General features: G+C 48.0%; 1 protein-coding gene across 3 annotated transcripts; it reads left to right on the top strand.

Annotated features, from left to right (window-relative positions):
• Window positions 1-200: 200 nt before the first annotated feature.
• BHLHE40 (basic helix-loop-helix family member e40) lies at window positions 201-7904 on the top strand. 3 transcript variants are annotated; one of them, XM_023218576.3, is made up of 6 exons: window positions 201-496; window positions 962-2564; window positions 2729-2798; window positions 3060-3167; window positions 4100-4223; window positions 5549-7904. In XM_023218576.3, the coding sequence occupies exons 2-6, from the start codon at window positions 2485-2487 to the stop codon at window positions 6403-6405; spliced, it is 1239 nt and encodes a 412-aa protein (XP_023074344.1). In that variant the 5' UTR covers window positions 201-496; window positions 962-2484; the 3' UTR covers window positions 6406-7904. The 3 variants fall into 3 exon arrangements, with proteins under 3 accessions (XP_023074344.1, XP_023074345.1, XP_023074346.1); XM_023218577.3 differs by having other exon boundaries at window positions 201-525; XM_023218578.3 differs by having other exon boundaries at window positions 202-362.
• Window positions 7905-15633: the final 7729 nt, after the last annotated feature.

Raw genomic sequence — 15633 nt, 5'->3', positions numbered from 1 at the left:
GGTCATGCCAGTTAGCAGTTAGAAAAGGAGGCATTTCTCACACTTGCTAATGAGTTTGACGCTTGTGAAATATAAACAGGAAGTGGGAGCTCTCCAAGGCGACCTGAAGGAAATACACTCCCAGTTTGGTCAACTTGTGAATGCCAGTTCTCTAGGTCGTCAAGGACACTGCCAGTTAAGACTGACTCCCTAACTGCACCCGAGGCTACTCTTCACCTAGTCTCAGCAGTGACCCCGTTTTTTTTTTCAATCCTTCCCACTGCCAGGTCACTCAGCAGCGCGGTGACTGACCCAAAGCGCAGTGGGAAAGGCTTACAGTCATCTCTCAACTCCCCGAACTTGCAGGGCAGGGGAGCGCAGAGGTCAGTGAAATCCCCAGCCAGGCCTTATTTTAGTCATGAGTTTCCACTGGCTCCCTCCTCTGACTGTATCAGCGCTGCTCACAACGCGGGATTGGAGTTTCAGCTGTTTTCCCTGCTCCAGGCTGAGTGAGAAGGTCACAGAGCCCGGACTTTTCCGGGGGAGGTGGGTGGGGCCCTCCGGCAGCCTAAGTGAGATTGCAGAGATCTGGGGCGGTTGGAGGAGGTCTTTCCGCCCCGGGCTCGGGACTTTGGGTTAGCTTCTCCCCCGCTTCTCTACCTAGGCATCTTGATTAGAATTAAATTAAATTAAAAACACAAAGCAACACAAATTCTCATTTTTTTTTCCCTCTGTCAGCCAGTGGCCTCGATACAATTTTCCCAGGGCTGTCTTTCCTTTATTGCTCAATTTATCCTCTTCCTAGAGGTTCTGTAAGTTCAAGGGCAGGATCCGTGTCGGATTCATCAACAAGCACAGCGCCTAGCACAGAGTAGGGGGCTCAACAAATATGTGTCGACTGCATGATTGCTAAGATTTCACTGTGTAACAGGCGGTTTTTTTTTTTTTCTTGTCTCTCTCATCCCTCTTGCCCTGGGTGCAGACCGCAAACAGCGCCGCCGAAGTTCCCAACAGGCAGGGAGAGGGCCGATCCGGGTTAGCACACCACGTCCCCGGGGTCTCAGTCCCTGGGTCAACGCAGAGGGGCTCGCGGTCCGCGGCGCTGCAACCTGAGCGCCGGCCACGTGAAGCGTCACGCCCTGCGCTGCTGCAGGGCAGGCGCCGCCGCCGCGGTTGTGTAACGCTGCAGCCGGAGGGGAGGCGACCCGGGCGCCTCTGCTCTGGAGGGGGCAGAGAAGGGAGGGAACACCGGGCACCGCGCCCGGTATCTTTCTGTGCTTGACTGGCCGGGAGGAAGGGGGTGACACTGGGGCACCCAGGGGGCTGCGCAACCAGGTGCCCGCCCGCAGGCTGTGCCCGGGAGCGGAGCTCCTGGGGAGCGAGGGGCCCTCGGCTCACACCCTCCACGGTCAGGTGCGCGCGGCGTGCTCGGCGGCAGCCTCAGCTGCCCCTGCGCTTGGCGGTCTGCCCGCTTCCCATGGGGTGACATCCGCCCCGCCCCTCGGTCCCTCCCCAAGGCGGGCAATTCCTGGACGCGAGGGTGAGCAGTGGGGGCAGGGAAGCCAGGACGGAAAGAAACCCCAGCCTCTGGGGAAGGCTGGGGGGCCGGGCGACTCCCTCCGCTGCGCGCCGGTTCCTCCAAACGGGCCGGGCGGGGGAGGAGGAAGAGGGCTGGGCTGGAGCTAGCAAGGGGATATTCCTCTCCCGGCTTGAGTCAGACGCGGGCGGATCCGTCCTCCCCCGTTCCCTCCCAGGAGACGGGAACTTACTTCATTTCCCTGGGGCAGGTTCGCCCACGTTACCAACTCTCCCCCTCCCCCAGCACCCCCGTCCCTTCCAGCTTCCGCGCCCCCCACCCAACTGGGCAGGACCCAGGTTGCGCTGCCACCCCCTCTTCGGGGAAAGGCGGCCGCAGCCGCAGACACCTGGGGGCCGGGGCTGGGGGTGGGGGCTCCCTAGCAGCCGCCGGAGCGTTGTCCAACACGTGAGACTCATGTGATGAAGCCGGGGGAGGGCGGGCAGGTCGCTCCTTCCCTCCCCGGCAGTGGCCAGACGTGCCTGGAGTCACAGGGTAGAACACGTAGCTCCAACCCACCCACTCGCTCCCATTTAACCCAGCCCGCAGCCTCTCCATTACTCCTCGGCTTGTCCCCCCACCCCCCCCCACTCCGCCCTAACCGCCCCCCCCAACCCGCTCCCTCCCGCCTCCCCGCCCGCCCCACTTCTCATTCACTTGGCTCGCACGGCGCAGACCGCGCAGGGAGCACACACCGCCAGTCTGTGCGCTGAGTCGGAGCCAGAGGCCGCGGGGACACCGGGCCATGCACGCCCCCAACTGAAGCTGCATCTCAAAGCCGAAGATTCCAGCAGCCCAGGGGATTTCAAAGAGCTCAGACTCAGAGGAACATCTGCGGAGAGACCCCCGAAGCCCGCTCCAGGGCAGTCCTCATCCAGACACTCCGCTAGTGCAGACAGGAGCGCGCAGTGGCCCCGGCTCGCCGCGCCATGGAGCGGATCCCCAGCGCGCAACCACCCCCGGCCTGCCTGCCCAAAGCACCGGGACTGGAGCACGGAGACCTACCAGGGTAAGTTGGCACTCCTTGGCCCTTCAAGCCTCAACTCCAGCCCCATGTTATGCGCCACTCTCAACTTGGAGCAGCTCCGGGCGCACCGGGGGGGTTCTTGCCCGGCAGAACGCCTGCAGCCGTGCGCAAGCAGTCACGACCCTTCCTGGTCTCTCTTCCTGCAGGATGGATTTTGCCCACATGTACCAAGTGTACAAGTCAAGACGGGGAATAAAGCGGAGCGAGGACAGCAAGGTAAGCAAGTGCACCCCTGGGGACCCTGCGCTCAGCCCCTCGCGCGCGCTGAGTTTCCAAGAAAAGTTTTCTCGCTTTGAGGTTGGCGAGGGGATGCAGGGTGTGGGCTCGGTGCCTCTTCTGAGTGACTTGGAAAAGAAGGGGCAGATGATGGTTCTGGGTGCTATTCTGCTCCTCTGCCGGACTCTTGCTGCGGGGCTGGGAGGATAGGCTTCTCATCTCCTTCCCCAATCGCCCACCGCCTCCCCGTGCGCCTTGCAGGAGACCTACAAATTGCCGCACCGGCTCATCGAGAAAAAGAGACGTGACCGGATTAACGAGTGCATCGCCCAGCTGAAGGATCTCCTACCCGAACATCTCAAACTTACAGTAAGTGAGAAGCTGGCCCCTTTCCAACCCAGTCCTTCGCCCAGAGGGCGGGCGGGGGGTCACTCGCCGCCTGCAGGTTCCGCGGGGAACTGCAGACCAGACGGGCGGATCAGAGCTGGCGGGTGGCTCTGTGGTGGGGTCCTCCTCCACGGTCCTGGCGTTTTCTGGCTGACTCATGCAAATGAGGCGAGAACCGCTTGGACCTCTCCAAGTTGGCTCCAACACCAACGGCCTTCCTTTTCAAGAGTTTAACTTCTGTTGATTTTCAGGATTCCCTAGTTTTTCTAACTTAAAGGAACACGCCAAGCAACACACACATTTACCCCTTTCCCTCCACCACTCCCCCCACCTTTTTTGTTGTTGTTAAATAAAGGGACTTGCTTTGGTGTGTGATTTTTACGGCCTGTCTTTCTTGACAGTAGCCCTCAGCTACTTGGCAGCCTTTGGTTGGGGAAATGGAAAAAAAAAAAAAGTATTTCGGGAGGAACAAAAAAGCCTGAATGAGCTGGAAGTTCTGAAAGAGTGTAAGGAAAGAAGTAGGGAAAGCCTATTGGCTGCCAGACATAATAGAGGTCCCTCTCTGAGTTGACACCCCTGCAGAAAAATGTTCTCTCTGGATTCCCCTGAGTTAAGGTCAGCAGAGGCTGCTGGAGAAATTTATCTGTCAAAGCGATTTTCCTGAGGTAGTTGCAGCTTCCAAAATGCCTCCAAAGATAGATGGCACCCTTTTTTAAATTCTTTACTCATATATATTGTATATGTGTATGTGTGTATCTTTTTAAAAGCATGATCTACAGACTTAAAGCAGCCAACCAGGAAAGACTATTCCACTTTTTTTTTTTTTCTTTTAGAGACATTTCTCTTTGCTAATAAATGTCCCAAAGGTGGGACTTCTCTGACCTCACCGCTGACTAAGGCTCTTTTCCTTCTAGACTTTGGGTCACTTGGAAAAAGCAGTGGTTCTTGAACTTACCTTGAAGCATGTGAAAGCACTAACAAACCTAATTGATCAGCAGCAGCAGAAAATCATTGCCCTGCAGAGCGGTTTACAAGCTGGTGAGTGCTGATTCTGGCTATCCTCTCTTTAAGAGGTTGAGCACAAATAGAGAGCCTGTGGGCTCAACATCTGATGTAATAAACATTACTGCAACAAATTGCTTATGCACCTTCATTGGGGGAGATGCAGTTTTATCTTTCCTAAAAGGTCAGACTTTTCATTTGAAATGCAATGTGCCACCTGGCATGAATACGTATTAGTGAAATGATAAGATATTCCTGTGGCATTTTAGCTTGAGAGTCTCTGGGTTCTGGGAGATTTCCCTACTCCCTTTTAAAATGCCAAGGCACCTACAATTTGCCTTGTGGGTGTTTTACAGTTGGTCTTCTTAGCCCTCTTTCATTGGAGAAGAAATCGTGGGTATGCCCCAGTGTTTTCCTGTTTCTTTGCTTCCTTGTCACTTGGTGTGTGGTGTGATCCTGGCAGGATACAGCAGGATTTTTTTCCTGCATTTCATGTGGTTCCCTGAATAGCCACTAGGTATCTTGGTGAATTGCACAATCTAGAGAAACCACTGAAGTTTCATCATTCGTTTCTACAGACTTCCAGATAATCGGAGTCACCTAACCTTCTAGTCTCACTTCTTCCAAATAATACTGTACTGACTGGGGGAGAATTATTCTACCCACTCCCTCATTTCGTTTTCTGCCTTCCTCTCCAAGGCTCGTATGATGAAAATTGCAAAAACCCAGCAAATGCTTCTGCCAGTTTCCTCATTAAAAATAGGAAGATGGTCATACCTAATGTCTTGAGGATCATGGATAGAATATTTGGAAAAGATATAGAAATAGAGAGCCTAATGAAAGATCACAGCATGACTGCAACTTTTACAAGTCATTGAAAATAAGTTTACTTTAGGTGATGATTGTTTCTTCATTCTTTTCCTCATTTTATAACTATCTGGCCTCTGCCCATTTCGCCGTGGTGCAATGTTGTATGCATTGACTCAGGTTTATGAATACATCAGAAGGTTCTTTGCTGCTTCACTTACGTGGAAAACTCACAAACCACCTATACATTCCAAAAGAGGGGAAACAGCTCATCTCTATTAATTATGGTCCATTTCCATGATAGGATATTATGCAAACATTAAAAATCGTATTTTATTCTGAGTGTTAGTATATGGATTGTTTTAATTTAATTATTTATACTTTTCAGTGTAATTCTTCTCTGAGCATACTACTTTTGGAGTTAGGAACACAAATCAGTAAATGCGATTTCTTTTTTTAACAAAAACGAAAGCACCTGGTTTTTTGGCGCAAAGGTATCCAGGTGCACCACAGGGCCTTCTGAAACATTTTCCTTTGGATTTTTGTTTCCCTAGGTGAGCTGTCAGGGAGAAATGTTGAAACAGGTCAAGAGATGTTCTGCTCAGGTTTCCAGACTTGTGCCCGGGAGGTGCTTCAGTACCTGGCCAAGCACGAGAACACTCGGGACCTGAAGTCTTCGCAGCTTGTCACCCACCTCCACCGGGTGGTCTCAGAGCTGCTGCAGGGTGGTACCTCCAGGAAGCTATCAGACCCAGCTCCCAAAGTGATGGACTTCAAGGAGAAACCCAGCTCTCCAGCCAAAGGCTCGGAAGGTCCTGGGAAAAACTGCGTGCCAGTCATCCAGCGGACTTTCGCTCACTCGAGTGGGGAGCAGAGCGGCAGTGACACGGACACAGACAGTGGCTACGGAGGAGAATCGGAGAAGGGCGACTTGCGCAGTGAGCAGCCGTGCTTCAAAAGCGACCACGGACGCAGGTTCACCATGGGAGAAAGGATGGGCGCAATTAAGCAAGAATCCGAAGAACCCCCGACAAAAAAGAACCGGATGCAGCTTTCGGATGATGAAGGCCATTTCACTAGCAGTGACCTGATCAGCTCCCCGTTCCTGGGCCCACACCCACACCAGCCTCCTTTCTGCCTGCCCTTCTACCTGATCCCACCTTCAGCGACTGCCTACCTGCCCATGCTGGAGAAGTGCTGGTATCCCACCTCGGTGCCAGTGCTATACCCAGGCCTCAACGCCTCTGCCGCAGCCCTCTCTAGCTTCATGAACCCAGACAAGATCTCGGCTCCCTTGCTCATGCCCCAGAGACTCCCTTCTCCCTTGCCAGCTCATCCGTCCGTCGACTCTTCTGTCTTGCTCCAAGCTCTGAAGCCGATCCCCCCTTTAAACTTAGAAACCAAAGACTAAACTCTCTAGAGGATCCTGCTGCTTTGCTTTCCTTCCTCGCTACTTCCTAAAAAACGACAAAAAAGTTTTTGTGAATGCTGCAAGATTGTTGCATTGTGTATACTGAGATAATCTGAGGCATGGAGAGAAGATTCAGGGTGTGTGTGTGTGTGTGTGTGTGTGTGTATGTGTGTATGTGCACGTGCGTGCACATGTGTGCCTGCCTGTTGGTCTAGGACTTTAAAGCTCCTTTTGGCATAGGGAAGTCGCGAAGGATTGCTTGACATCAGGAGACTTGGGGGGATTGTAGCAGACTTCTGGGCTTTTCCCCACCCAGAGAATAGCCCCCTTTGATACACATCAGCTGGATTTTCAAAAGCTTCAAAGTCTTGGTCTGTGAGTCACTCTTCAGTTTAGGAGCTGGGTCTGTGGCTTTGAGCAGAAGGTACTTTCAAAAGAGGGCTTTCCAGGGCTCAGCTCCCAACCAGCTGTTAGGACCCCACCCTTTTCCCTTTATTGTCGACGTGACTCACCAGACGACAGGGAGAGAGCAGTCAGACCGAGCTTTCTGCTAACATGGTGAGGTAGCAGGCACTGGCATAGCAGGGTAGTGGTTTGGGGAGGTTTCTGCAGGTCTGCTCCCCACCCCTGCCTCGGAGGAATAAAGAGAATGTAGTTCCCTACTCAGGCTTTCGTAGTGATTAGCTTACTAAGGAACTGAAAGTGGCCCCCTTGTACAAGCTGAGCTGCCCCGGAGGGAGGGAGGAGTTCCGTGGGCTTCTGGTACCTGTTTCTAGGTCTAACCATCAGTACTTAACTGTTTAGGGATCCAAACCAAGGTCTGAGAGACACAGACACCCCGAGCGAGCACCCCAAAGTGCACGAAGCTGAGTAACAAACTGCTGCCTTCAAACAGAACTAGACTCAGTTTTCAATTCCATCCTAAAACTCCTTTTAACCAAGCTTAGCTTCTCAAAGGCCTAACCAAGCCTTGGCACCGCCAGATCCTTTCTGTAGGCTAATTCCTCTTGCCCAACGGCATATGGAGTGTCCTTATTGCTAAAAAGGATTCTGTCTCCTTCAGCGAAGTTTTATTTTTGGTCCAGAGTACTTGTTTTCCCGATGTGTCCAGCTAGCCCCGCAGCAGCTTTTCAAAATGCACTATGCCTGATTGCTGATCGTGTTTTAACTTTTTCTTTTCCTGTTTTTATTTCGGTATTAAGTCGTTGCCTTTATTTGTAAACCTGTTATAAATATATATTATATAAATATATTAAAAAAGGAAAATGTTTCAGATGTTTATTTGTATAATTACTTGATTCACACAGTGAGAAAAAAATGAATGTATTCCTGTTTTTGAAGAGAAGAATAATTTTTTTTTTCTCTAGGGAGAGGTACAGTGTTTATATTTTGGAGCCTTCCTGAAGGTGTAAAATTGTAAATATTTTTATCTATGAGTAAATGTTAAGTAGTTGTTTTAAAATACTTAATAAAATAATTCTTTTCCTGTGGAAGAGAAAGATGGTCTCCTGAATTTTTTTTAAATAACTCAATTGGTGTGATATGGCTGACTCCCATGTCCTTCCTTCTTGGCTTAAGCAAACCAGTTAATCTCAGTGTAATTTCATTCAGCTTTTCATGTGCTTTGTATTCAATCAGAATAAGCTTAGTCAACTTGGCAGGTAAATATTGGTTTAATTTTTTTTTTTAACCCTTGCCAGGGGTTCACGATCATCCTCTACCTCTCCAGAGTTAAGTAAAAAGCATATTTTCCCCCGCCTGCTTTCATCGTGATCCTTGGAACTTGACAGAAAACCAAGGTATGATATCGTGGGCTGCAGTGTCTGTGGAGCCTGCGGGAGGGAGAGGCACATTGAGAAAAGATTTACTGGATTATTATGCAATACTAATTGATGCTGGGATAGCACCTCTTTGCCAAAGCAGTCTAGCTTTCTCAAATCTATCAAGGTCTAATGGATTTGCCATATCCTGTCTTATTCCTGCTGGAGGCAACATTCCATAATTATTTTCTACATCCTTCCTGGACTTCCTCTCCGGTGTGTTTGTGCGTGAATGAATATTGGGTGTTCCTTAGACAAGTGCTCTTACTGAAAAAAAAAAAAAAAAAAAAAAAAAAATTCCATGGGAAAGGTGGGAAATGACCCAGTCGTGTATTCTTGCCTCTCCTTTGCCTTGATTTCCAACATTCCTGTGGGATACTCCCTCTCAGAGGTGTCGTGATGTTTCCTGATGGCCAGCGCCTGACTCAACAGGCTCCAGCTCCCAAAGCATCCCAATCTGCCAGAACCCCCTGGTTGTCTGGAGCACAGCAGGGAAGCTGCCCCTAGGGATTTCTCAGTCAGGCAGAGGCTCCAGCTGACCATGAAGACTGCTTCACGTGTCACCTTCCCTGTCTCCTGATGGGCCAGCAGGTGAAAGTGAGCATTTTCTGCTTGTGCTAGATGCATACGGAATGCACATAACTGTCCCCAGGCCACACAGGCTGTTGTGCAAGGAGCCGGGACCAGGAGTTGGAAACCTGGCATCGATAGCTGGTGGTCTATCACCTCCCTCTCCACGCCTGCTTTTGACTAGATAAAATAAGAATTCCGAGCCCTTCTCACAAGTCCTGTAGCAGGCAGATGGCAAATTCTGTGTGCCACTCTTTCTCCCAGCTCAGCGCCTGGTCTTCCAGGTCTCAGGCCTGTGAAACACCTCAGTTGCTCCATGAATTGCCAGACCTCTCTAGCTAGACTTTTTTGGAAAAAGCCCAACAAATCAAACTTATCCTGGTGATACAGCCGGGGGTTGAAATCAAGACCAAACTCTTTTGCATGACCCTCTCTTTTTCCTAGGCCACTGCAGGAGGAGTAGCTACGGGGAAAGGAGGAAGTGGTTGGAGCAACCTGAACTAAAAAAAATTATTTGAGGGTTCCACACAGTCAACCCAGAATCCCCCTGTGGGAACCTGCCCCTGTCAAATAGCCCCTAAAGTTGCAGCTGTCCCTCTACTTCATTTTCTGCTTCCAGTTCGCCCTTAACCTTTCTTCTAGCCCAGTTTTGGCGGCATCCAAGTGCGCTCAGAGGGAGGTGCGGGGGAGGGGCGTGTACCCCAGCCTAATGCCCACTGCGGACAAAGAGGACTTCTGTTTAAAAAGCGGGGTGTGTGAGCTTCAGGGGGCGAAGCGTTGGCTCCGGGGCCAAGAGGAGGTGGCAGGAGGCAGGGGAGCGGAGGCTGGGGATCTGGCCGCCTTCAGACAGGGCGTGATCCGCCGGGCCTGCCGGGATGGTCTCACCCAGCGCTGACCTGCCTCGCCTGTTGACACAACGTCACGTTTCCGACTGCAGCCCTTTCATGTGCGGCCCGCGGCTAAAAGCGGCTGCCGGTTCCTGGAAGCAGACGTGCCTGGCACCGCGTCAGCAGAAACCTGATCCCCGGGGAAGCTTGGCAAGGCCTCGGGATCGCTCGGCCCCCAGAAATAGGGCCTGGCAGCGGGCGCAGGACGCCCCCCCTCCCTCGCGCCCAGCAGGAGGGAATTCGAGCGCTCCCCGTCAGGGGTGGGAGGGAGGGTTGGGTGGGGTAGGGAGCCGCATTTAGGCAGAGCACGGGGACCAGGGCTTAATTAACTAGAAGCTAGAAACTTCCCACGGGTCATCGCTCACTAATGCACGTCAAACAACCTAGAAATATCATTATGGGTACTATTACAATTCACATTTTGTAGATAAATAAAAGCAGGCTCAGAGAGGAGAAGTAACTAGCCCAAGGTCACACAGCTTCTGAGGGGGCTAAACGTTTTGTAGGATGGTGGATCTGTTGGTTTGTAGATCTCCCAATTGGATCCAAGGAGAAGGCTTTCACAGAGTCGAGTTGTTAATGACTATAATAATACAAATATGGATATTTATTACTAATAATAATTACAGCAAATGTGTTTGTGGCATTTACTATTTGCCAGGCACTCTCCAAAGTGCTCTACATACGATAACTTAATTATCACAGCAAGTCCATGAAATAGGTAAATTAGTATACAGTTAATGACCTGTAGGCACAGAGAGGTTAGGTAATTTGCTTGAAGTGACACAGCTCCAGTGATGAATTGTAACTTAAACCTACGAAATTTGGCTGCAAAGTTTATGTGCTTAACTATAAAACTACACTGCCCTTCTAATTAAGTTAATAGTAGTAAAAGTAGTATTAATTACAATTATTACTATCTTGTTTTGAGTACTTTCTTTGTGCCAGGTATTAACCACTTCATGTGAATTGCCTCTACTTATAGCAACTGTGAAGGGTAGATATTAATATGCCCCTTTTTTAAGTAAAAAATTTTTAAACATGCTCATTTTACAGATGAGAAAACTGGAGTTCAAAGAGGGGAAATGCCTTATCTGAGGTGACACAACATGTAAGGGACAAAGCCATCCCATTTTCTGGTATGGAACTGCTTCTACACGGAGCTCCTGTGATGTTGGGCTTTGATACACATTATCTCATTTAATCCTCCAAATAGCCCTGCGGAATCGTTACTGAGCATCATGCTCAGCCTGTGGGTGAGACAACCAACCTCATAATAAAGTTATTTGCCCAAGTCTTTATTTGTTCCTTACCAATGTCCCCACACACCATCCCACAGCGAAGAATGGGCCCATCCTCTGGTTAGAGAAACTAACCCAGCATGACTATCATGGAATATGGGGGGGGGGGGGGGCGGGGGAGGCACCCCATAGGTTGACTGTGCTAAGAACCAGAATCTGGGCTTGAAGAAACTATATCAAAGTATTGTGGGCCAGGCACGGTGGCTCATGCCTGTAATCTCAGCACTTTGGGAGGCCCAGGTGGGAGGATCACTTGAGACTGGGAGTTTGAGACCAGTCTGAGCAACATGGCAAAATCCTATCTCTACAAAAAATACAAAAATTAGCCAGGTGTGGTGGTGCACGCCTGTAGTCCCAGCTACTTGGGAGGCTGAGGTGGAAGGATCACTTGAGCCCAGGAGGCAGAGCTGCAGTGAGCATGATTGTGCCACTGCGCTCTAGCCAGGGTGACAGAGATATCCTGTCTCAAAAAAAAAAAAAAAAAAAAAAAAAAAGGATTCTGTGGGTAAGGGGAGAGATTCCTTTTCTCATGTCTCTCCTAAGGTTAGGAAAGGTATAAGCCTAGGGGACTAGCAAGGTATGAACCACCTGGGGCAGGGTAGCTCTGCTGGAGGGAGGGAGAGAAGGAGGCAGGCAGAGACTGAGTTCCAAGCTCTGTCTCTGGAAGGGAGCCTCTGCAGGATTAGAGTCCAGGCCACCACAGCTCCTGTGCCTCTCAGATTTCTTTGGCCCACCCACACCCTGGCCTGTCTCTCCCCTTTGGCCACCATCCCAGTACTTGGCTGGTGAGGGGTATACAAAAGACTGCTTCGCTTTGTGGAACGGGGCCAGGATCTCAGGTTAGAGAGGAGACAGCATGTGTTGAGTTCCCACATGGTTTCATATGAAGACTGTGTGTTAACGGGATCAGCGTGTTCTCCTGAGACCCAGCATTCCCTGAGGTATCTGCCACGTGGCGTGCAGGGAGGGAAGGCTCCAGGTTTCTCACCCTTCATCGGCAGGAACAGCTTCCTTTTTCTGTCTCACTACTGTAATAGTTTGTTTGAACAAGAGTTTTATTGCTGAAAAGACATCACAAACAAGTTTTGAAGGCCGCAAATGACAGCCCCTTCCTCAGGCGCTGCCTTCACCTCACTCGCCTCTTTCCCTAGGATCCAGAGGGAGGCTGAGGCCATTCAAAGCCACCCCAACACACACCCCACCCAGCACCACCCCCTGTTTATCCCCAGCCATCTGTTTGGCCCGACAACCACAGCAGAACATGAGCCGGGTGAAGCCTCTCCCATTGGCCATGGAAGCCAGTGACATGCTCATCTCGCGGCTGGGCCATCCAGTCTTGTGATGTGGCTGGATTTGGGCCCAGAAGGTTTCTTCCACTATAGATGGGGCCCTCCCTTCCCTGGGGATTCTCAGCAAAAATGTGGAGGTGGGACATGAGGGTGTCACAAGGCTGCTGGGTAGGGGGGCCAGCCTCAGGCTAGGACCAAAGGAAGTAGGGCGGGCAGCCAGCCTCTGCTCACCCTAAGTCCCGGCCCTGTTCTCCCACGCCTGCACCCACCTTTGAGGAGGCAAAAGGGAAGAAACTTGTGCTTATTTGTTTGAAGAGCAAATATGTTTTTTTGAAACTGAATTACGGATGGGGATGCGGGGGTGGGAATTATGCAAGGGTCTCAGGGGAATTCAAGCAGGGGGAGGAAAAAGGAGGGAAAAACCACTCTTTTCTCAGATAAAAAAAAAAAAAACCTGTTTCTTAAAGTTTTAAATAAAATATCTAATATTTTGTATCTCTTTTACCGTGGAGAATTTAAAACATATTCAAAAGTAGAAACAACGATATACGTTTCTCCAAAGAAGATATACAAATGGCCAACAAGTGCATAAAAATATGTTCAATGTCATTAGTCATCAAGGAAATGCAAATCAAAACCACAATGAGATACCACTTCACACCCACTAGGATGGGTATGATATTAATAATGACAACAACAAAACAATGGAAAATAACAAATGTTGTCGAGGATGTGAAGAAGTCTGAAGCTTTTGTATATTGCCAGTGGGAATGTGAAATGATGAAACCACTATAGAAAAAAGTTTGGCAGTTCCTCAAAAAGTTAAATATGGAATTACCATATTACCCGATGCCATTTCTATGAGTTATATACCCAAAAGAATTGAAAACAGGAACGCAAACAAATACATGGACACGTATGTTCATAGCACTGCTCACAAGAGTCAAAAGGTGGAAATAACCTAAATGTCAATCAGTTAAATGGATAAACAAATTGTGGTATATACATACAATGAGGTACTATAGAGCCGCAAAAAAAATTATTAAAGTACTGGTATATGCTACAACATGGATGAACCTCAAAAACATTATGATAAGGGAAAGAAGCCTGGCAAAAAAAGTCACATGTTATATGGTTCCACGCATATGAACTATACAGAATAAATAAATCCATAGAGACAAAACACAGACCGATGGTTGCCAAGGGATGAGGGAGGGAGAAAATGGGAATAAAATGGGTACAGGGATTTTACTTTGCAGTGATAGAAATGTTTTGGAACTAGCCATGGGGCAGGGGGGTTACACAACATTGTGAATGTAATAAATGGCATAGACTTGTTCACTTTAGAATGGTTACTTATATGTAGATTTTACCTCAATAATTTTTTTAAGTAGATAGAATAGCATAATGAACCCTCCACTTATCAGTCTCCCAGGTTCATTAGTCATTAATTCATGTCCAAGTCAGTTTCATCTGTAATATATACCCATCCACTTCCCCTGCTCATGTATTATTTTGAAGCAAATCCAGATATCATCTAATTTCATTTGTAAATATTTCTAAAATATTTAGTATATATCTCTAAAAGATAAGTGTTATAAAAATGACTATAATATTATCACACCTAAAAATATTTAACAGTATAAAAAGGCAACTTTTTAGACTAGTTCTCTAAATAAGAATATAGATTGTTTTCAAATTTTAAAAATATAAAAAGTGATCAGAAAAAAGAATTTGTTCCCTGTCCCTATGCATCATCCTGGTCTCTATGCCTTCACCAAACTCACCCACAAGTAGGCAAATAGGCACTGTTTTAACTACTTTAGAGTTTATTGGCCAGCCATGTTCGTTCATACCTGTAATCTCAGCACTTTGGAAGGCCAAGGTGGAAGGATCACTTGAGCCCAGGAGTTCAAGACCAGTCTGGGCAACATAGTGAGATCCCATCTCTATAAACAATTAAAAACTTATCAGGGTGTGGTGGTGCATGCCTGTAACCCCAGCTACTCAGGAGGCTGAGGTGGGAGGATAGTTTGAGCCCAGGTTGGAGTGAGCCATGATCGTTGCTACTGCACTCCAGCCTGGGTGACAGAGTGAGATCCTGTCTCAAAAAATAATAATGTTTTTTAAAATAGAGTTTATTTACGCCTGTGCATATAAATATGGATGTGGGCTGTCATTTGTCCCCTTTTTCCACACAAAAATAGCATGCTGTTCACACTGTTCTGCACTTAGTATGTCTTGAGGAGCTATCCACATGAATACATAGAAAGGCTTTTAATTCTTTTTTACAACTACGCAGTATCTCATTGTATAGATGTCCTATAATTTACTTGACTAGTTCCCTATTATGAACATCTGGATTATTTTTGATCTTTTGCTATCACCAGCAGAGTTGCAATAAGTAATTTTATACACATGTCATTTTGCAAGTCTCTAACAATATTTATGGGGTAAACTCCCAGATGGAATTGCTGGGTCAATGTCATGAGCATCTGTCATTCTGATGGGTATCGCTCTGTGGGACACAGGTCATCCTCCTCTAGAACCCAATGTTGTTGCCTGTCTTGGAGGCAGTTTGCAAGAGATGTCAGAAAGCTTAGAACATGTATAACTTGAGACCAAATGATTCCACTTCTAGGAGTTATCCTAAATACGATTTTTAAAATTAATTAATTTTTTTTAAAATAAAAAATAGAGACAGGGTTTTGCTATGTTGACCAGGTTGGTCTCAAGCTCCTGACCTCAAGCAATCCTCTTGCCTTGGCCTCCCAAAGTGCTGGGATTATAGGCCTGAGCCACCACGCCCAGCCAAGAAGTTATTAATCAGGCTTTCAAAGACTAAGCTACAAGATTGGACATCCTTGTGCCATTCATAGGTAAAACAAAAAAGGAGGAAGAAAGGGAGGGACAGAGGGAAGGAAAGAAAAAGAAAATCAGAAAATGGCTGAGAAGGAGACTGGTTGAGTAACTTACAGTATATGCAAATACTGGAATGCTAATAGTCATGAAAAATTATGTTAGGAAAGTAAATTTATTATTGTTTATTTGTTGTAAAGGGAGAAAAAGTAGGCCACAAAATAGTATGTTCAGACTGGTCCCATTTTTAAAAAATAATAATATGTATGCTTCTAAATGTTCTCTCTGCCTCACTTTGAACAACTGTAAAATGAGGACAATAGTGTTTAGCCTACTGAGTTGTTGTGAGGATTAAATGAGTTTCAATGTCTAAGATGCTTAGAACAGTCTCTGGCACAGAGGAAGCTCCATGTCAGAGTTAGCTAAAATTAGTGTTATTATTATTATTATTATTTTAATAATTGTATTGTAGTTACAGAGGAAAACGGTCTGGCAGGCAATA

Source organism: Piliocolobus tephrosceles, chromosome 2, assembly GCF_002776525.5.
Source record: "Piliocolobus tephrosceles isolate RC106 chromosome 2, ASM277652v3, whole genome shotgun sequence".
Classification (NCBI taxonomy): Eukaryota; Metazoa; Chordata; class Mammalia; order Primates; family Cercopithecidae; genus Piliocolobus; species Piliocolobus tephrosceles.
This window is presented reverse-complemented; position numbering and strand designations above follow the sequence as displayed.

Bases quoted from the DNA above. Each gene is read 5' to 3' on its own strand.
- BHLHE40 (XM_023218576.3), top strand. From the start codon at position 2,485: ATGGAGCGGATCCCCAGCGCGCAACCACCCCCGGCCTGCCTGCCCAAA. The intron at 2,565-2,728 runs GTAAGTTGGCAC...CTCTTCCTGCAG, and splicing joins GAGCACGGAGACCTACCAGG to GATGGATTTTGCCCACATGT. The intron at 2,799-3,059 runs GTAAGCAAGTGC...TGCGCCTTGCAG, and splicing joins AGCGGAGCGAGGACAGCAAG to GAGACCTACAAATTGCCGCA.